At 52.3% G+C, this 22,500-nt stretch overlaps 1 protein-coding gene across 3 annotated transcripts in view; it reads right to left on the bottom strand.

Moving 5' to 3' along the window:
- PRKN (parkin RBR E3 ubiquitin protein ligase) overlaps positions 1-22,500 on the bottom strand; it is a 515,476-nt gene that overhangs the window by 139,322 nt on the left and 353,654 nt on the right. For all 3 annotated transcript variants that reach the window (XM_070417373.1, XM_070417375.1, XM_070417374.1), the window contains one exon: positions 10,662-10,798. In XM_070417373.1, the coding sequence (XP_070273474.1) occupies positions 10,662-10,798 (137 nt within the window). The remainder of the gene's footprint in view (positions 1-10,661; positions 10,799-22,500) is intronic.

Raw genomic sequence — 22,500 nt, 5'->3', positions numbered from 1 at the left:
CACAACGAAGTGTCATGCTTTCAGTATTCAGCAATGATTTCAGAAGAACAGACTCCCTTAAAATAGACGCCAGATCCTCCCAAAGAAACTTTATGGCTTGAATAGGTGCTCTAGATAATTATGCAAAAGTAAGGCCCTAGTCTCAAGATATCATGGCCATATTTATTAAGAACAAATAAAATAATGAGCCATTATATTGCAACATATATAGTAGGCATTTGTCTCTAGTAGATCAATAATTTACTGTCATGTTTATTGTGTCCCTGCTTCCAAATAAGACTGGAAGCTTTTTGAAAAAAAAATTATCTGTTGACTTTTGCATTTCTATTATTAATAGTGTGCAATGAGATCAGGGATAACATAATCAATGGTTGGATGGATGGATGGATGGATAGATGATGGATGATGGATGATGATGGACAGATGGATGGATGGATGGATGGGTAGATGATGGATGATGGATGATGATGGACAGATGGATGGATGGATGGATGGATGAATGGATGGATGATGGATGATGATGGACAGATGGATGGATGGATGGATAGATAGATGAATGGATGGATGATGGATGATGATGGACAGATGGATGGATGGATGGATAGCTAGATGAATGGATTTGGGCCCTGGAGTACAAAGTGACAGGGGAGCTTGGTAGAGGGTTGCAAAGTGTCCACATGCCAACATACAATTCACAATTATAAGCAATTTGGTAAAAGGCACGCCGTTTTCCCAGGAGACCAGGATGCCTGGGAGTGGTTAAATATGTAATTGGTAATTTTCTGAAATGCTTATCTACTGGAGTCTCATGTCAGTCTCTCTGGTGAACAGAATATCCCTGTTAACAGTTAGTATCTCCCCAAAAGCTCCCGCAGTCTTCAGTGCTCCCCCAACTTTCCCACAAACACGTCCCGTGACCTGGCGCTCAGGGCAGGGAGAACAGCCACCCTGCCAGCCGCTGTGCACATGGCACACGGGCTCCGTCTCCCTGGGCTGGGCCCCCGGCTGCAGGCAGCGTGGGAAGTGATGAGCGGGGCTTTTAAACTTGCTCAGGATTTAGGTCCTGTCCAAGCTGGTTGCAAATCTCATCAGCTTTGCCAGTGTTTTTTTTTCTACCTTGATCTATTTTTATTTCTGGATCAGAAGGAAGAATGGCAAACTTGCAGCCTCGAGGTCTGCTTTAGGGAATAAAGTTTGATTTATTATTGCTGATTTATACCTATGCATGCATAGTTGGGCATACTTTATAGGCAATTACTCCCTGAACTGATACGGAGGGAGCTGCAGAGGCTGGGTGTAGCTGGACCAGCACCCAGTTCCGAAGCAGAGCCCTCTAAAGTGGTGTATGAGGCGAATAATTTCTGATGATGGTGGTGGTGGTATTTCACCCGACAAGAGAGCTCTGAGCCCACATCTTTTAGTACTTGCCTAGTTACACATGAGTGACAAAAACGCAGCAAGATAAGCTGATGCCACTGCAGTGGCCACAGAAAGTAAATGGTCTCTGAACGAGCACATTCAAACTCCAACAGGGAGTAAGAAACCCAAAGGGAAAACTGCTTCGAGGTGCAGGAGAGGGTAAAGGGCACCGCATTCTTTTACTTCCAGGTCCCACTAAAAACATTCCATCACACAGGGGTTTTTGTTAATCTTCACCAGAGGATATTTTTCCATTGATTTTTTAGAGAGAAGATGGGAGGGGGAGAGACACACAGAGAGAAACATTGATGTGAGAGAGACACAGCGATTGGTTACCTCCTGCACATGCCCCGACCAGGGTCAGGGATAGAGCCTGCAACTGAAATACATGCTCTTGACTGGAATTGAACCTCTGATCCTTCAGTCCACGGGCCCATGCTCTAATCACTGAGCAAAACCGGCCAAGGCCCATAACACAGTATTTTATAGTAACAAACTCACGTTTCCCCTCTATTTCAATTATTTGGGCAATTAAAATTTGGTCTTTGCCATTTTTAAAATGTTATTTTAGTTAACAATGAAAAATATGTAGTTCTAGTTTATTCTTTTAAAAATGCAATATAAAGACAACTAAATCATTTTATTTATTTTTAAAATATATTTTTATGTATTTCAGAGAGGGAGAGAGAGGAAGAGAGAGATAGAAACATCATTGATGAGAGAAAATCATTGATCAGCTGCCTCTTGCATGCCCCACACTGTGGATCGAGCCCAGAGCTCAGGCATGTGCCCTGACCAGGAATCGAACCGTGACTTCCTTGTTCATAGGTCAATGCTCAATAACTGAGCCACGCTGGCCGGGCTAGACAACTAAACCATTTTAAACAAAGTTTCTGCTATTGCTTGAAGACTATAGACCAGGGGTGGGGAACCTTTTCTCTGCCAAGGGCCATTTGGGTATTTATAACATCATTTGCAAAATTATCAACTTAAAAATTAGCCTGCTATATCAGGTCAAACATTTGATTAACTTACCCCTAATGCCTGGGCAGGGGCAGACCAAATGATTTCATGGGCCTTATACGGCCTGAGGGCCACACGTTCCCCATCCTTGCTGTAGACCTTTGGTTTTGCCTCCTGTGGTCTTGCTAAGTACTGAAGTAGGACCATCAGTTAATATAACAGCAACAACGTAATGCATACTGTTGCTATCTACACATTTCCTTCTATATAAAAGAATCCCAGATCCAGAACATGGGTAACGCTTCCCAGGGTTCCATGGAACACAGTTTGACAACTATTGATCTAAAGGTACCACCTGGAGACTGAGATGTTAGTGTATCTTGCATATCTATTAGTAAGTACTTTCTTCATTTATTGATTTGATTGTTTTTTACTCCGAGTCCAATAAATTTCATAGAATAAAGAGAGGAGTGAGAGCATGTGATACTTGTGTTTCTCTGACTGGCTTATTTCACTGAGGATAGTATTTTCCAGGTCCATCCATGCTGTCCCAAGGGGTAAGAGATTCCTCAGTCTTTTCATTTTAAATGAGCAAAGCAGCTGCACATCTGGTAAAGTGGGTTTGGAATGGGATCGCAGCCGCTGACAGCAGTCAGGACCTGGCCCATCTGCCTCCTGGACGCTGAACCGTCAACACCCCAAAGAAGACCTTTTGAAGAGACTTCCACGTGTCCAATCCAAATCTTCTTCTCTGTACCAGGTGTTTACCTAGACTTCACTTCCCCGACTCCCTTGCAGCACGCCAGGCCAATGGCTATGCGCTGGTCAGTGAAGGGATGTGTCATTTCCACGCTAGGGTTTCTAAGAAGGAGGCATTCTCATCATTTTGTTCCCCTGTGCCAGCTGGGTCCTGGGTCTGGGGATCAGTCTGACCATGAAGAGAATGGCAGGTCCCATGGCAGAGCCAAAAGGCAGAAATGTCACTTTGCGGGAAATCTGCCTCCCATCTGAAGCCCCGCCCCCACCCAGGCAGGAAGCAAGCTGCGTGTGGGTGTGAGCCTTACGTTCGGGTTCGCTGGCTACAGCGGCGGGCCTCCAATGACCAGTCAGACCCATTAGAGCCTGGCTGTGTGACGATGCATGTGGGGACCGAGGACTGAGTCGAGGCTGCAAATGCCACGCTGACCGCCTCCACCGCAGAGGTCACCCCGCTCTTACTTTCACGAGGATGGAGAAGTTCAGGGGACCCTCCGTGAAATGTGTGTCAGGGAGTCCTGATTTTCAAAGTAGCTAATTGGCAGAAAGTTCCCTGCATTGTGTAGGCACATGGTGTTGGGGGTGGGAGCCAGGCCATCCTGAGGGGTGGGGTGGGGCGTGTTGAGGACATCAGGTCATTTAAGCCTGTGGAGCAGAACTCATGTACAGGGCTCATGTTCAATAGACCGTCTCTGAATTGGGAGTGCCCAGTATTTACAATCGATTTGACAACCAAGGAGGTGGCTGGTATGGACTGGATTGTGTCCTTCAAACATTCATACATGGAAACCCCAGCCCTCAGCCCCTCAGGGTGTGACTGTGTTTGGGAAAAGGGCGTTAAAAGGGTGACTGGGTTAAAGGGCGGCCATTAGGGTCATCTATCTGACCAGTGTCCTTAAAAAAAAGAGATGAGCACAACCGAGAGACACCAGGGCTGCAGGCCCAATGGGGCGGCCACCTGAAGAGGATGGGGGGGTGGCCATGTGGGGAGAAGCCTGAAGGTGGCAGCGTGGAGAGCAGCCCGGGGTCGCCCTCTGCAAGCCCAGGAGGCCTCAGAGCCAGGACCTGTGGTGCCTGGACTGGGACCGCCGCCTCCAGACCAGGAGATCAATCTGTTACCGGGGCGCCCAGTTGCCCAGTTGCCCAGTTGCTTGTGATGGGGCCCTGCGGACGCCACAGCAGTGACGACTGAAGCACTCTTGCTGGTTACCCCAGGAAAGCACTGTTCCTGGCAGCTGGGGGTCGGGGGTCGGAGTGACATCAGACCAAATCGCACCACTTTCCCCAACCGGTCTCACCCTCCTGCTTCCTGGACTGGCGCTGCTTTTGGTTCGATGTTTCCCTCGATAAGCACATCACTCCAAGAGAAACGACTTCTAATAAAGGCTTGGGAGGAAAGAGATAAGAAAATACTCTCCTGGACCCCTAAGTGGAGTCAGCAAGGGAACCTCCAGGATGACCTGGGGGGGCTCAGGCTTTACTGGAAATAGGCGGCTGCGTCGTCCAGATATTATATATTTATTTCATCCTGACGTCGGAGCATTAAAGCGCTCCTCTTGCTAACATTAACTTGTTTCACTGTCCTGCTGAGGAACCAACATATAAACCCTCATGAATATGCAAATCACCCCCAAGCATGTTAATAATTATTTCAAAGCTACTTGGAGGTGAGTGGCTTCTAGCAATTCCTATGCATGAAGTCTCATTAACACAAGAACCACACAGTAAGGAGGTTTTATCAGTTACTGCATGAGTGTGTATGTATGTGTTGTGAGTGTGTGTGAGCAGGTGTGCATGCACATACACATACACGTTTGAGTATGTGTATGTATGTGAGTGTGTTGTGTGTGAGAGTATGTTTGTGTGTGTGTGTTGTGTAAATGAGTGTGTATGAGTGTGTGAGTGTGCACGTATGTGTGTGAGTGGATACCAGAGCTGAAGAAACAACTGTCGTTAGGTATGAACTTTGTCACTGAAAGGCAGTGGTGGCTTTAGGAATAAAATGCCCCTTGAAGACATATAATTGTCTTGGAGGAACTGTACTCCAAAGGCAGCTGGTGGTCCTCACCGGGAACTGAAGCGTTTGGTCGGGCATGTAAGTGGGCATGGCGGGACGGGAAATGGCCCTTCCTTCAGAGAACCAACAAGGTCTGAGCTTTCAGAAACCAAGGACGATGCCAGGTCCTGACCTGGAGGGACAGTCACCTCCCACCGAGCAGCTGGGGTCGGCTCAGAGCCCGGGGGGAGTCCCAGCACCCAGCCAATGGGACCAGCCACACCCCACCTTCCGGAGGGCCTGGCGCAGACCCGGAGCCCCCTGCTTTGCACACACGTGACTTCTGTCTTACTGATGAGCCACAGCCATTGACACAGGCTTTTAATGAACCCCGCAGTATTCTCAACTGTGCCTCAGAAATGACATGGGTTCAATCAATTCCTCTTCCTAATAGTCTGCTCTTTCTCCTGAGAGTCTGAAAAACTGATTTTCTAATTCTGTGGTATTACCGCTTTATATTCTGTCTTACTCTACGCTCTATGAATCAGGGCAAAGTTAAATAAACCAAGGGGAAAAGATGGCAGATAGTGGATAAGTGGATAGTGCCCGGTAATTGGTGGATTTATGCATTGAGTTACAGGAAATGCCTGTCTACAGTTAGGGAATGTCTAAATACGTGTTCCTCTACGAATATACACGCATATGCACACACATTACATGTACTGTCTATGGGAACACGGCTTAGGTAACAACCAAAATAACAAAAGCAAATGTTCATTTTGAGCGTCTGCAGCGTGTAGCCTAAAAACACCCTCTCCGGCTTCGTTTTCACGCGTCCCCATGACGGCGTCTGCAAGGGGTGCTGCTGTGTCTCCCCGTTTCACCCTAAAGTGAAGCCAAGGCGCACCCACGTCCAGTCACTGGCCCTGTGCCGCACGGGTGTTCCGTCTCGGCGTCGGGACCTGAGCCTGGCTCCCCCATGCGCTGGGTGCATCCCAGGGTATGTGCTCAACGTGCTAAACATTCACACCGGAGGCTTAGTGGTTTATTGGAGGTATTCTTAGGGCTGATATTATTTAAAATATGAAAAAACTCAGCTCCACTAAGAGTGCACAGGCTGGGACTGGGCCCTCCCAGACCTTGGTCTGCATGTCACATGCCCGTGTCACCGTCGGACAGGGGACACCCTGGAGGGACAGTGGGAGTCCATCTACAAGGGCTCAGGGGAGGCCCTCGCTGTTAGCTCCCTTTGGCAGAGGTTCCCTGTGCGTGGCAACATTCTCTCACTTAACTAACTCCGTTAAACCACATACGTGACTTCAGGAGAATCAAGGTTCCTGCAAAGAAGCCATTAATTCAGGAGAGCGCTAATAAAGCAGGCCCGCCCACCCGGAGGGAGGATGGCAGCCAAGGAAGGGAGCGCTGTGGGCCCTGACAGCGGACCTCACCTTGAGGCTGTCATAGGCCCTGGGATATGAACTAGGTGGGGCGTGAAGCCATCACACGTAGCAAGACGTTTAGCAATCAAGAGAGTGATAAACGAGGAGAGGGTCTCTGTTGAGCAAACTCAAGACAATCGGGTTGTTTCTATAAAAACCTTCTATGCTAACACTGGAAAGTCTCTTTTTACATAGGACGGGGAAACATCATGTGTCACAGCAAAAATAAGAAGGCTGAGCTAGTACCTGACAACAATATGGGACAAGCGGAACTGTATTTTGCTGAGTAAGTGCTTTGGGAAAACGGCAGTCCTGGTCCATGGGGGATATGTGCCCCGCCCCCAGTGGATGCCCGAGATGCGGGTAGGACTGAACGCTGTATACAATGATTTTCCTTACACAGACACCCCTGTGCTAGAGCTTAATTCATAAAGCAGGCCCCTCCCTCCCCCCTCCTCCCTCCCTCTTAAACCATCTATTGTCCCGCACTCGCCTTGTCACTTAAAGGAAGTGCTTTCTGGCTGCCGCCTGGCAGATCCCAATGCCAGCCTCCTGCCAGCCTCACTGCTCTTGCGCTTTGGGGACCATATTGAGTAAGTTCAGGGCGCCTTGAGCACTAGCCCTGCGACACTATAGACGGCTACGAAGTGGCTACTCTGAATGGTGCCCAACGGGGGGCGTCTGAATTGTTTATTTCTGGAATTTTCCCACTGGATATTTTCAGCACGGTTAACGGGAGAAGTGAAACCTCGGAGAGTGAGCGTGGGTCCGGGGGGACTGCTGTGTACAGGCAAACCCTGGTGAAGATGTGAAGTGGTGCTGGAATGAATGCAGTACGCGGTGTAAGGAGGATCACTGCACAGCGGAAACAGCCGGCTGTGACCGCCCTGCCCGGCCTGTGGTCACCTGCTACATTCTCTTTCAATAACAACACACGCAGACAGGCGGCCTTCTGCTTACTGCTGCTGAACATTAGAGGAAAGTGGAGTCAAGGAGGATAGTTCTCAACAGGAGGTGGCATTTTAAAAAATGAAGGCGGGGTTTTATGGAGATTATGCTTAAATAGCAGTAACGAGGCAGGTACGTTTACGGCGAGCCCACCGGCACCGAGACGGCACTGCTGCGCCCGTGTCCTATTACAGGAGCCAGCGCCTTAGAAATGGGCCGACTCCAGGCTATTGAGAGAGGCTCACAGAGAAAGCCTGGACTTGCTGCTGCATGAGAAAGCCTGGCTCATGTGGACCAAGTGGGTTACTTTATATGTTTGACATTTTCTATCATGAAAAAGGTTTAAAATTTAAAAATACACGAGAAGCTGATTTTTACAAGTAGCTTGGCTATGAAGATAAATTTTAAAAATGGATATTTTCCAATGTTTCCATGTTCCTTGGTTTTGCAAAGGAAGAAGGTTTATCCATTTTTTAAAATCTCATTAAAAAATTAAAAACAGAAACAGAATTTTCCAAACTTCAAATAAATGTTTCAGTGACTTTTGAACCCTTTTGTTAAAAATATAAAAGTGCAGTACCTTTCAATAAGTTTTCCTTAACAATATACTGACACATATATTATGTAAATCCTAATTTACAAACCACTGCATTATTGGCAGATGCAATTAAAAAATGAATGTCATAATTTACAAAGCCAGTGACACAAGTAGCTACTTCCACTGGGTCTCTGAGAGACTGTTGAGGTGCACTGTTCAGCTTTGATCAATATTAGAACTAAGTGTTGAAAGAAACCGAACTCACAGTCTGACCAATCAATCAAGGTGTCGCACAGTTTCCAGCCACAATTCTCAGAACCAATGGAGCACATTTACTCACACCGCAGTCAATAAAAGCAAACTCATAATGAGGTGTGGACCCTTACCTCACTCCACATACAGAAATGGACTCAAACTAATCAGTGACCTAAATACAAGGGCTAAGCTGTCAAATGAAACCATGGGGTCTATTTTCATGACCGTGGATTTGGCAAAGGATTCTTACATTTGGCATCAAAAGCACAAGCAGCAACAGAAAAAAAAAGAGAAACTGGACTTCATCAAAATGAAACACTTTTGTGTATCAAGGGACATTATCACCAGCCAACAGAATAGGAGGAAGGTTTGGAAATCATATATCTGACCAAGGTCTAGTGTCCAGAATACGTGACGAATGCTTCCTGCTCAACAGCAAGGCAAACAACCCCATTAAAAATGCACCAAGGACCTGAGCAGGCATTTCTCCAAACAGATACTCAAGTGGCAAACAAGCATATGAGAGATATTCAACACGGTTGGTCAGGAAGGAAATGCAAATCAAAGCCACAACAACATGCCACTTCACACTATCAGGACGGCCACTGGGACAACAACAATGAAAAGTAACAAATGTTGGTGAGGATGTGAGGAAACAGAACCCTTATAAGCTGCTGCAGATACTGCAAAATGGTGCCTCAGCTACGGAAAGTCCTTTGATGGGCCTTCAACAGGTTAAACGCAGAATTACCATACGACCCAGCATTATTCATAATCGCCAAAAGGTGGAAACAATGTAAATGCCCCTCGACAAATGAGTAGATAAACACACTGTGGTCTATCCATACAATGGAATATGATTCAGCCATGAAAAGGAACGAAGATGCTTGCCACTACTCGGATGAACTTCAAAAACACTGCGCTAAGAGAAAGAAGGCAGACACAACAGGTCACGGGTTGTATGATCCCTTTCATCGAAGTATCCAGAATGGACAAACCCAAAGAGACAAACTACAGTGGCTGCTATGAGCTGGGGGTCAGGGGGGACAGGAAGAGATTACTGAATGGACATGGGCTGTTTTTTCTCGGGTAATAAAATCGCTCTAAATCTAGAGGGAGCTGGGTGGTCCCTGCACTGTGAGTGCACAACATGCCACTGAACAGCACACCTTGAAACAGTTAACTGTATGTTCTATGAACTTCACCGCAATTAGAAAGACAGATAATAATAGTAATATAGTGCAAGCACAATGTTGTAAATGTTGAAAGATTTAAAAAATATTTCAAATCTTAAATATTTCAGCTCCATCTCATCCTTCTCTGATTCCTTTTTTAATAAAGGGTGTCCCAAAATTCATGCAAGAAGTAATTTTGATAGAAAACACAGGTTTATAATTAAAAGTTGTAAATTTTTTATTGATTCATAAAGGATACAGTATAGGGTTATGTATGGAATAGCACATCGGGTAAATGGCCTCCACGGCTTTGCTGGCACATATGCAAAGCTGTGGTCTTCATTGTCCCTGCTCCTGGGCCATAATTGGTCCTTGGTAATGCTTATCAAATTGAAGAGATTGAAATCAAAGGGCAACAGATATTAGATCTGATTCAATAAACCAAGTAAAATTAGACTTTTATTTTTTGTTGTTGTTGTTGTTGTTAATGCTCACGCAAAATTCAAATCTTGCGTGAATTTTGGGACACCCTTTATATGTTGTTTCGCACACGTGTAGGTGCTCCCAATGATTAGCAAATGAAGCGCATGGCTTCCCATTCCGGGCGGTGCTGCTCTGGACCAGCCTAGGACAGTGATGGCGAACCTTTTGAGCTAGGTGTGTCAGCATTTTGAAAAACCCTAACTTAACTCTGGTGCCGTGTCACATATAGAAATTTTTTGATATTTGCAACCATAGTAAAACAAAGACTTATACTTTTGATATTTATTTTATATATTTAAATGCCATTTAACAAAGAAAAATCAACCAAAAAAATGAGTTCGCGTGTCACCTCTGATACGCGTGTCATAGGTTCGCCATCACTGCCCTAGGAACTCTGACACCTGCGGGGGACCCAGGAGCAGGCGGCAGGTGCCTGGGCTGAGTACCATCGCGCTTTCACGGCCCAGGCCTGCGGCAGGCCTTGTGCTTTCTGGTTGGACACAGCTCTCCCGTGCCACAGTGTCCGTATTTTGTTGTGATCCAAACGTCACTGTGTCTTGCCCCCAGTGATCAAATAGGTATTTCCCTCTCCAACCCTCAGCTGGGGACCGGGTGCATCTGAGACAGGTTCCCGCCAGCAGCTCTGCTGTTCCCAGCCGGCGTTCCACCCGGGGACGCGAGAGACTCACCCACACACGGCAGCGAGTAGCCCAGCTGCGGGTCGTGGACAAACTGCCGGTCGTTGAGCCTGGTCACGCAGTACAGGTGGAAGCAGTCCAAGCAGATCACGTGGCGGTGGTTGCACTGGAAAACCAGGACCGGGCTCCTGCAAGACAGAGGCGCGGCCTGTAGCTCCTGGAGGCGGGGAGGCCCCGAGATGCAGGGCGGACCCCCAACCCCACGGAGGGAGGTGGGAGGGAGAGAACCGCCTGCTGGCGCTGAGCTCTGCACGCCCGCCCGTCTTCCAGATGGGAAGCGCCCCCTTAACCACACGGAACGTTGATTTTCCTAATTTTATATGTTTCATGTTAACAGATTTACTAGTCGGCTGTTAATTTTAATTTGTGTATTTTAAAAATCCAATTGATTGGGGTGACATTGATCAACATGAACATACAGGCTTCAGGTGTGGGTTTCTATTTTATAAGATCTGATGTTACACCGTGTGCCCACCTCCCAAAGTCAAATCTTCTCCTGTCACCATATATTAGGCCCCCCTTCCCCCCCGCCCCCCGCCTTCCCTCTGGCAACCACCACACTGTTTGTGTCCACGGTTTCAGTCCAGTCAGCTGCTTCCACTCGAGCTCTGATACACCCTCCTTCCAACAGCCGTCCTTGTCTCCTCATTCCCAGTTAACCCACTAACCACCCCTCACACACATGCATTTCTCCCGACCCATCCTTACATCGCAGCATCCATACGTTTCTCCCAGAGATGTGACCCCTGGAAGGCAGACACGTGCCTGCTTTACATTGACATTCTCCCAGCACCAGGCCCTGGAAGGTTTTAAGTAAGTGTTCTGGAATTTAATTATAATAATATATAGAACCTGAACTTCCCCAAAGTCAAAAGAAAAATTACGACTGCACCCGAGTGCTCAGGGGAGCAGGCGCTCATGTTTCACGGGAAGCAGAGAAGGCGAGTTTCGGAATGAAAAACGACTCCGCAGAGGCTCTGCGGCTCTAAGACTTTGTCTGTGTCGCCACCCCCATCCCACCCAAGTTTCCCGTTTCTTAAATCAAGCTCAGGAGATGCTGTAAATTGATACAGACAGAGCCTAAACATTGTGGATGCCTTAAAAACACTTTGTAGGAGGAAAAAAAAAATCTCCCGAATAACTATGTATTTTTGCTAGCAAATGAACCATCCAATTTTATGACAAATAGGAGACGGGCTGAATATATTAATGTGAGATCAGCCCCAAGGCCATTTTAATAGCAAAAAAGTCGCCGGAGCTTATTTAGATAAGCCCGTTCTCTAGGTAATGGTCATACAATACAAAACAGTTCTCATTTCCCACCCAGCTCCTCACACATCTGTGTTCTTCAGAAGCCCCTCCACAGGAAGACTGAGATCAAACATCAATATTACAAGAAGGTAACTCCTTAACGATTGAAATATTTTCAATGTTCTGTTTTCTCACTTATTTCCAAGCAATAGCTAATGCAGAACAAAATGGAAGCGAAGACCTTGCTATTTTAAGGTCGTGGGTGTTGAGGACAATGGTTGACTCGGTCCCGGCTGGCGTGCCCCTGGATAGCTTTGTGCGCTTCCACTTCCCGCATCTGAACCCACGCACGCCCATTCAGGGCCTTTTCCAATGAAACACGGACTGCGTTCTGAACTGCCAACCTTTTCCCTTGTCACCGTTTTCTCCCTGAAGATGATCAAATATAACACTTGCCCATTTCTAACGTGAGCATCCGCGCCCACATAGGCTCTGTGACCCCGCAGAGCGGCTGCGTTTTACCCTCCCCTCTCCCAGCAGATTCTGTGAAAAACACTGTCCATTCGGGCCGGGCCACATGGTCGATGAAGCCTGCATAGACCACAGGGAGACAGGAGGACATGTGAGCACAGTTATAAACGTCCCCGTAGGGAACCAGGCTAAACAGAGAGCTTAGCAGCCGCCCCGGAGGAGAGACACCCTGAGAGCCAAGCCCTGAGCACGTGAGCCGCGCCCGACGTGTGGCGTGGGGTCCCGGAGCCCTGAAGGCCCCCAGCACGGGAGGGGTGGCGTTTAGTGAGTGCGGCCCCGAGGGAAGGCGGAGGGGAGAGCTGGGAGTCCTGATCTGCCTGCAGGTCCGGGACAGGACGCGAGCTCCCGGGTGCCTGCGGCCTGGGGTGGGAATGACACGACGGACAGCAGTGACATCTCTGAGGAGAGCGTGCGGGACGGGATGTATCTTCTCGGGGGGGTCACTGCTCCTCCCGACAGCCCCGGGTGCCCTTTGCTGAAATCACACATAAATGTTCACCGATGGAGCTGGAGGTGACTGTCCCCGGGAGCCGGCGCAGAGCAGCGACTCAAAGGCTACGCACGGCCTCCGTCACGCGGGAAAGGAGTCACGGACGCCGCAGGGACAGTGCTGAGCGACTGGTCAGCAGGGACTTCCGCTTTCATGAAGGGACCGGCCAGACCCTTCTGTCCACGGCAGGTGGGCAGGGTTGAAGGAATTTGGGCAAAAAACAGGACACTCAGCCACACGCACCACCCCGGGGAGAACGCTGAGCCCCTTTAAGTTAGTCCCTCGTCTCTAGAAAACAGCGGCATGCTGGCACGGCTTAATCTCCCTCTCCCTCACCTGTTGTCTCTCTCCATCCACCTGCCGAACTCTGTCTGTCTCTCTGTCTGTCCACTTCCTCTGCACAGGTTGGTGAGAGAGGCTGGGCCCCAACTTTCCCACTCAACGCGGCACGCAGCGAACGCCACGTCCCACATGGTCTGGGATGTGCGAGGACAAGGGAGCACGTCTATGCTCAAAGGAAACAGAAACCTAATGACGTGGGCGGGAGAGGGACACGGACGGTGGTACAAGGGGGATGTGTTCAGGGGGTTAGGGGATGGGAGAGGGACACGGACGGTGGGGTACAGGGGGATGTGTTCAGGGGGTTAGTGGGCGGGAGAGGGATATGGACGGTGGGGTACAGGGGGGTGAGTTCAGGGGGTTAGAGGACAGGAGAGGGACACGGACGGTGGGGTACAGGGGGATGTGTTCAGGGGGTTAGTGGGTGGGAGAGGGGCACGGACAGTGGGGTACAGAGGGGTGAGTTCAGGGGGTTAGAGGACAGGAGAGGGATGAAGGATGAGGTACAGGGGGTGAGTTCAGGGGGTTAGAGGACAGGAGAGGGATGAAGGTTGGGGTACAGGGAGGATGTTTTCGGTGGGTGAGGAGGTGGGAAGACAGTGGCTCAGGCAGCAGCCTCGGGCGTGTTCCCCAGGGGCCCACCTCCCAGTGCTCACGCGGTTCCCTTCCACGCACCAGTGGCCTGACCCATGTCGCAGGGGAAACGCAGACACAGGACCGTGATTTCCAGAACTGGGTGGGCACACCACAGCCGCTTCTGCCTGCGCGCCCCTGGGGCCACCTGCTCTCAGGACAGTGAGTGCCACAGTCAAGACCTCAGGCAGCCAGGGGAGGCCCCGTGGCGGGAGCTGAGCCCTGGCCCACAGCCAAGTAAACACAAATGCGTGCGCGGGGCCAGCCGTGGCCCAGCAGCTGAGCGCTGACCCTGAACCAGGCGCTCACGGTCCGATTCCCAGTTGAGGCCTGTGCCCGGGTTGTGGACTGGATCCCCGGAGGCAGCCAAGCGATGATTCTCTCTCATCACTGATGTTTCTCTCTCTCTCACTCTCCCTTTTTCTCTGAAACCAATAAAAATATAGTAAAAAATACATGCTTAAGGAGGGCAGAATTTTCCAAAACAGCACGGAAAGCAATGCAAGTGAGAAGGAGAAGCATCAAATGCAAATCACAGAGGAGATAAAGGTATGATCTCCTTGAAGGCGGAGAAAGTTCTTCAGTTTCCCCACCCAACGTGACCCTGGACCATCCACACGTTGTCCGCACGGTGTTTGTGCCACAGAACACAGACATCCCCAGTGAGCCACCTCCCCACGCTCTCTGCGAGCGTTCCCCGCCCCCCCCCGCCCCCTCAGCGTCCCCTCCCCATGCTCTCTGCAAGCGTCCCTCCCCCCAGCCACCTCCCCACGCTCTCTGCAAGCGTCCCCCCCCCAGCCCCCCCAGCGTCCCCTCCCCCCCCTCCGCTGGGAGCCACCTCCCCACGCTCTCTGCAAGCGTCCCCCCCCCAGCCACCTCCCCACGCTCTCTGTGAGCGTCCCCCCCCCACCTCCTCAGGCTCTTTGCAAGCGTCCCCCCCCCAGCCACCTCCCCAGCGTCCCCTCCCCCCCCTCCGCTGGGAGCCACCTCCCCACGCTCTCTGCTCTCTGCAAGCTCGGTCCCAGAGTGGCCAGGGCTCCCAGGGTTTAGTAGAGCCTTTGATTAGATAAGAATCATTCGAGGCGGAAAGACACACCATTAAGTCACTTGACTTTATCTTCTTAGCAACTGTCACTTCAAATCCCTTTCGTTAGAGACAGCTGCTAAACAGCAGATCGATGCTGAAATCTCAGCAACCACACGCGTCTCCTTTCACCTGCACTGAGCGACGTCACCCGCCAACCCCCAGCGCACGGCTGACACGCCGCGGGGACCACGGTCACCCCAAGTCCTGGCGTCCATTCACGAGCAGAGTTAGCCAGGGGAGCAAGCCCGCCTCGCGGAGGCCGAGCCGCCATCCTGACTGACAGACTCGACCCTCAGGATTGAAAGCAGCTCTGATGGCCCAATGGCCTCAGGACTCCCAGCAGCCGCACACAGTGACATGAGCAGCTCCAAAGGGGATGTGGCCACGAGAGGAAAACGCCTCTGGTGGAAACGGTCACTTCACTCATCACCCAGCCGCACAGTCACTGCAGGGCCCACAGCGATGGTGACAACAGCAGGCACCCCCGCGGGGCGAGCTCAGAGCGCGGTCTGTCCGCACTGCCAGCCGCTCAGCTCAGGGGAGGGGGGCTCTCCTCGCACAGACCACTTCCCGGGCCACGTCCCTTGCGTGGCGCTGCCGTGTGGCACCCGAGACGCCTGGCAGCTCAGGCCCCCGTTCGTGAGTAACAGCTGGAGGCAGATGAGGCCTCCTTCACCGCCATCGCTCTCGGCCAGATTGGGAAAGATCTGAAGACGGATCTGGTTTAAATAAGAACCCCGCCGTGCCATAAATTGCTCTGGGGTATCCCCACATCTCAAGACAGAAAATATTAATGCGCGAGCCGCCGGTCCGGTGGCGGGGAGTGGTAGGAGCTATTTACCATAGGAATGATCACAGTCGCCCGGTGGTTTAAAGATGATACATCTGCGCTGCTCGCTCACCAAGCCTCGCACCGAGGACTTTGCGGGGCTGTGCCCTCCATCCCTCAGGGCACATGAGCGAGCGCTGACAGGACGCTGGCTCCTGTGTCCCTCCCATCCGGGAGGCGGGGGAGGCAGGTGCTGTGCAGCGTGTGGAACGGAGCGCCGGCCTGAAAGAGGGCAGTCATCTCAGAACAGATCGACCGTGGGAACGGCTCAGAGCGAGGCGCAGGGTGGAGTTCCCGGGGCACCGTAGATGGATTCTGCGTGGAAATGTCCCGTAGTTGAAGGATTGGTGGAGTGTGTAGAAAATACCATGCTCTCCATTCAGCCTCCTGTTTTACATGCAGATGGAAAACCACTGTGTAACATGCCACAACATTGTGCTAAAAATCATCAGAATCAACATGGCATGACAATGAGAATTCAAGCATGAAACGCAGCTAAGGGGATCAGTGCAGACACAACCGCCTGCCCTGCGCACCCCACACCCTGGGGCTGGGGAGGCTCGGACAGACAGGGACAGCGGGGCGGGCGGCTGGCTGCCCGGAGCGGGCTCGGCACCGCCCTGGAGCATGAACGTCGTGGAGTGGCAGCTCTGATCTGGGGGCCCCTAAAGACCTCGGGGTACTGAGAGGCCATCGCCTCCCATCGTATGGTCACAGCTTGCCTTCCTGTCAGCTGGTGGCACTCAGCTTTAGGTGAGAGAAGGTGGAAAGACAGTTCATATTTAGGGCCCCGGCTTCGCACAACCTTCGGGCTAACGCACGTGCTGCTCGCGGGGAAAAGCCTGGGGATTTCTGGAGGTTTTACTTGCGGGAAGCCATGTTGGGAGGGAGCCCTGAGCCAGAACCCTGAAGGGTAACCAGAAAAGGCATTGGTGTTAAAGGAAAAGGCAACAAAATACCTCATACAACGTTCAACAACTAAGCTAACTGAAGTGGGAAGCTCCTGTTTCCCCTTCCTTTTCTTTTTCTTTGGAGCCAGGAAGTGAACGAGCTGAGTCCTGTGGGAGCGACATTCTCCTGTCCTGCGGGAGCGTCCAGCCGGGGACCAGGGAGGGGCCAGGTGAAGCCATGTGCCTGCTGCATCCGCATCCGGAGGCAAAGGGGGCCTAGAGGGGCCCTGCTCAGACAGGGAGCAGGAGAGAACCGGGGCTGCCCCCCCGTGGGCAGCTGCTTACACACACCGTTTTGGAAAATGGTTTGGTAGTTTCTAAAAAGAGTCAACGTTTTCCCACCATCGGCTCCAGCCATTGCCCCCTAAACATCTAACTGACTGACAGGAAAGCGCATGTTCACAGCAGTTTTCCCCAAACGGAAAACAACCAGATGTTTCTGAACTGGTGAGCGGAGGAACTGTGGCATATCCACAAGATGGGTATTTCTCATCGATGAAGATACACAGGACAGCATGGATGGAACTCAAGGGTAATCAGAACTATAGATACACAGGACAACATGGATGGACTCAGTAATAATGAACTATGGATACACAGGACAACATGGATGGACTCAGTAATAATGAACTATGGATACACAGGACAACATGGATGGACTCAGTAATAATGAACTATGGATACACAGGACAACATGGATGGACTCAGAATGATCATGAACTATGGATACACAGGACAACATGGATGGACTCAGAGTGATCAGAACTATGGATACACAGGACAACATGGATGGACTCAGTAATAATGAACTATGGATACACAGGACATGGATGGACTCAGAGTAATCAGAACTATAGATACACAGGACAACATGGATGGACTCAGAGTAATCAGAACTATGGATACACAGGACAACATGGATGGACTCAGTAATAATGAACTATGGATACACAGGACATGGATGGACTCAGAGTAATCAGAACTATAGATACACACGACAACATGGATGGACTCAGAGTAATCAGAACTATGGATACACAGGACAACATGGATGGACTCAGTAATAATGAACTATGGATACACAGGACAACATGGATGGATGTCAGCTTCCTGTTGACAGGAAGAGGGGGGCGATGGAGAGAATAGCGGGGTGATGCCTTGGTGCTCGTCCTCCCAGTGGGCACACGGAACAGGTCTCCCCACCAAGCAGAACTGAAGAGGTGAGGTGTTGCCTTGGGCTTAATTGTTTTCAGATTGTAGAAACACACACATGTATCACGTGCACAGATGTATGCACACATATGCATAGATGTGTCGTTTTGTTCCGTCTGTTACTGTGATTTCTGCTTTCATTTTCCAGGGAGAGACACGGCCACAGGGTTTGATCCTCTCCGCTGTTCCTGAATTTGTTCCCGTGCCCTGGAAGGGAATTAACTTGCAACCACACAGACACTTCTGACACCACCGCTACCGCGTCTGAGGGAATGAGCAGACTGAAATCACTGTGCTGTGTGGATTCAGGGCTCCTAGTAACCTCCGGCCGGTCCTGCTCCAGGTCTCAGAGGCTCTGACTGGCGGTGGATTGCGGTCTCGCTGGCAGAGCTGAGGGTCCGGGGCCGGGTGCCTCCCGAAGGCCCGGCACAGGGTCTGACACCTGGTTTTTGCCAGCGACCGGTGCTGCAGCCACCGTATTAGAGAAGAGCCCGGAATTCGGAGACTGTACACGTCCTACTTGTCATGGAAAACTGCCTTCCACGTATTAAATGCCACTCCTTCCCCTCCTCCTCCTCCTCCTCCTCCTCCTCCTCCTCCTCCTCTTTCTCCTCCTCCTTCTTCTTCTCTCTCTCTCTCTCACTCTCTCTCTCAACATTCACTGGTCTGTAGAACCCAGAGTCACGGTGTATTGACATTTTGGTTTTGGTTTACAGGGTAAGTTATCTGAAACTAAAGAAGTTTGAACATAACCACAAGCGCACAGACACACTGCTGCTCTATGGCGCCTGAAATGTCATCTTCCATTTCCTCAGTGCGAGGGCTGCAAAGTAGCCTGGCCGCTGAGCTTTCAGGAAAACAAGGCGGGGCCGGGCTCATCAGCTCTTAGGGTGGGTCTCGGAGAGGATGGGCCTGGGACACGGTGCCCGGCTCTGGTGACGCAGGACGCCTTCCGGAGCATCCAGAGAGGGGCCCTGTGCACGGGAGCAGCCCCCCCGACGCCCTCTCGCAGAGCAGATTGAGGGGGTCAGGGACGCATGGAGCCCTGGCGCTGGCTCATAGAGGGCGTGACTACAATGGAGGGGCCCACGGACCCGAGCAGGTGCCAGCACCACTGTCCGCCCAGCACCGGCAGTGGGGCGGCAGGAGCAGGCCACCAGCAGAGCCAGGCCGTGAGCACCCCCACCTGGGAGCCTGCAGGCAGGACAAGAGGCGTGGCCACACCCACTGGGCACCATCAGGCCCCGGACCAAGGCATCCCAGCCACGTCTGCCTCGCCGATCACACCGATCCCTTCTTACCCCTGGAGCTGAAGACGGCCAACACCTCTCTGCAAACTCTGACCGTGTGCAATACAGAGCGACATCTGCGCTGAGGGGAAGGGAGGCGTCGTCTTAAATGAGTATTTCCTAAGGAATGAGGGGCCCGCCTTATGGCCTGTGAGCAGCACCGATCCATGGGGTACGAGGGGCCTGCTTCTCCCGTGAGAGCAAGGCCGCCTGGGCAGGAGCCCTCCCTCTGGTAAACGCACTGGGAGAGCTTCTGACCCATGTTTACCGGGTGGCACTGCCGCTGGAATTTGTCACTCTAGGAGTTACAGCTGATGCTACACCCTGAAGCGGAGCTAAACCAAAATAAACAATCTGCTCCATTCTGCTCAGACTAATAGGACAGTGATGTAGGGCCCAGCGCGTGGCGGCGGTAAAGGCGCGCTCGGTGCGTCCTACGTGCACAGTTGTCCTAAGTGGGGGATTTGGGCTCCAGTCAGTCACATGCTTACAGGGCTGGGGGGCCAGGGGCTGGGCCGGGCCAGGGGACTGGGGGGGGGGGGGGGGGGCAGAGTCTGGGCGGGGCCAGGGGACTGGGGGGGGCCAGGGGCTGGGCGGGGCTCTGCAGTCCGGCCACCTTTCACCTTGGTCTGCAACAGCATGGCCCTGTGTTGGTCAAGGGGACAAGCCTTTAAGCTTAGCGCACAGTCCTTTCTTGATTTGGGAGCAGGGTGTGGGCGGCCTCGGATGTCTGAGTCAGGAGGTTTGCAGACCCTTGGGGGTGCGGGAGTGTCACTGCGCTCACAGAAAGGGGTGCGGCTCAGCATATAAGCTCCCTTCCCAGCCTCCCATACACATTCCCACCATCTCCACACCCCAGACATATTTTGGTCCATATTTGGTGACCTGCCAGCAAGCGGTTCCTCTGGTCTTTTCCCCACACAGAGCGCGAGGTTTCTGTAGGGAGGGCGTCACTCCCTGAGACAGGGCTCCTTTGGGAAGGAGGTCTGGGCCTGCGGGTGCAGCTGAGAGGGGTGGGGTCCTCTCACCACCAGGAGGCTCTGCCTGCCACCTCCCCGCAGTCTTTCCTCAGCACAGCTTGCTCGGGCAGTGACTCCCCAGGGAGAACAGTGTCCCCTGGGTCTGCTCCCTGGCCAACGCCACTCAGTCCTCCACCTCCCCTTACAGCACCCGCAGCTTCCAGAGGCTGAGCTTCCCCCTCTCCACTAATGGGGTGGTGGTTGGGGGTGTGATGGGGTGAGGGGTGGTGGTTGGGGGTGTGATGGGGTGAGGGGTGGTGGTTGGGGGTGTGATGGGGTGAGGGGTGGTGGTTAGGGGTATAAGGGGGTGAGGGGTGGTGGTTGGGGGTGAGGGGTGGTGCATGGGGTATGAGGGGGTGAGAGGTGGTGGTTGGGGGTGCAGGGGGGCTGCTGATGAACAGAGCCGGGAAGGACAGCTGAGGGAGAGGACAGCGGGCTCCACCCCTAGATGGGGCTGCGGTCCGCAGTGGCCTGAGTTGGGCTTTAACATTCAGTTCACTTCCGCTGAGACTGGAATTAGGTATCAACAGAGAATTTACAATTTAAATCTAACTTTGACTCCTGTAATGAAGTCTTCATTCCTGTGAACTCATTCACAGCCTCAGTGTCGGCCCCTGTAGGATTCCGATTGATACGTTTCTTCATTTCCTAGGTTTCTTTTTAAATATATATTTTTAATCAAATCCAAAATGTTAAATAAACGGAAAGGCGAGAGGAGCAAGCGGCGATGTTTTTGTTTTTGTGTCCGACGGCTCAGAGCGGGGCTGGGAGGGGAAGGGTGAGGAGTCCAGGGGTGCAGGGCAGCACCCGGGCGCAGTCTGTCCACTGGGCGAATCGGTCCCAGGAAGGCAAGGCAGCCGGTGGGTCTGCAGTGCCCCTGCCTGAAAGTTCTGGAAGCAGCAGCTCTGAGAGCTCTCAGCGCTTCCAAGGGAGGCGCGGCTGGCACTGCGGCCGCGGGCGGGGCCTCCCCGGATCTCCCATGCTGGTCGCTGGTCCGGATGGACTCAGGGCCTTCGGTTCAGAGTTAACCTCCTGGTCCAGACGGACTGTGACTCGAACGGCCTTGCCTCGTGTGCTTCTTTTCTTTTCTTGTTGTTAATCTGCACACGGGATAGTTTTTCCATTGATTTTTAGAGAGAGTGAAAGGAAGCAGGAGAGACAGAGAGAGAGAAACATTGAAGTAAGAGAGACCAGAGCTGGGGATTGAGCCTGCAACCGAGGCACGTGCCCTTGACCGGACTCAAACCACGACCCTTCAGTCTGCAGGCTGACGCTCTAACCACTGAGCCACCAGCTGGGGCTCCCGTGTTTCTGACTCGTTCCCATCAGGGCGGCAGGCACCCCTGTTGCGCTGACGGCTGCTGCTGGCCATGTTTACTGAGTGTGGACTGGGTGCCTCGGCTGTTTTAATTGCTTTGAACACACTGACTCAATCCTTAAAAACATGCTGTGATTTAAGCACTGGGATCCTCAGGACAGAATTAAGTAACTTGTCCGACACACCGGCCTCGAGTCTTGGCCCAACTGTAGATTCTCCTAAGGCCAGGGCGTCCGGAGAGCCAGCTGGACCGTAACATGCCCGGGGGGGTGGGGGCGGGGGGCCGCGTTGATGAAGAGACCGGAGGCCTGAGAGCAGAGGTGTGCGGTGGGACAGACTGACCCCGCGCCCCTCCCCACCCAGCCAGGTGCCCGGCCGTCCTCTGAGCCATGGGACCCTGAGCTCCCCGGTCTGTGAAATGGGGCGCCATCATTTCCGTGACGTGGACGGTCATGGGGCTCAAAGGAGAGAAGAGTCCTCAGGCCTGAAGCATGTCAGCCCCGTCTCACAAGCAGGTGGCCGGACGCCCTTCTCTTCCTCATCCTTCTGTGCCCAAATGCATGCTCGCCACGGCCCCCCCCAGCGGCCTCGCAGACCCTGCCCCCCACCGCCCGCCCCCTCCAGCGCCACCGGCTGCCAGCAGACACGCCTGGCCCTGCCCCTGCACGAACACGCCCCCTCCAGGGCACAGACAGCCTGAGACCCCGCGGGGCAGTGTCAAGACTGCAGATGGCAAGCACCAGGAGCAACGCACAGGGGACCCCGAAAGGAGCCTCACGAAGGGGTGGGGGATGGGCCCACTCAGTTACCCACAGACCCAGCTCCTCGGGAACAGAAGAGAGCGCCCAGCGAGTGGGCCGGGAGGCACAGGCCCAGGTGCAA

The sequence above is a fragment of the Myotis yumanensis genome, unplaced genomic scaffold, assembly GCF_028538775.1.
Source record: "Myotis yumanensis isolate MYYU_CA2020_CCGP unplaced genomic scaffold, mMyoYum1.0.hap1 SCAF_6, whole genome shotgun sequence".
NCBI lineage: Eukaryota > Metazoa > Chordata > Mammalia > Chiroptera > Vespertilionidae > Myotis > Myotis yumanensis.
This window is presented reverse-complemented; position numbering and strand designations above follow the sequence as displayed.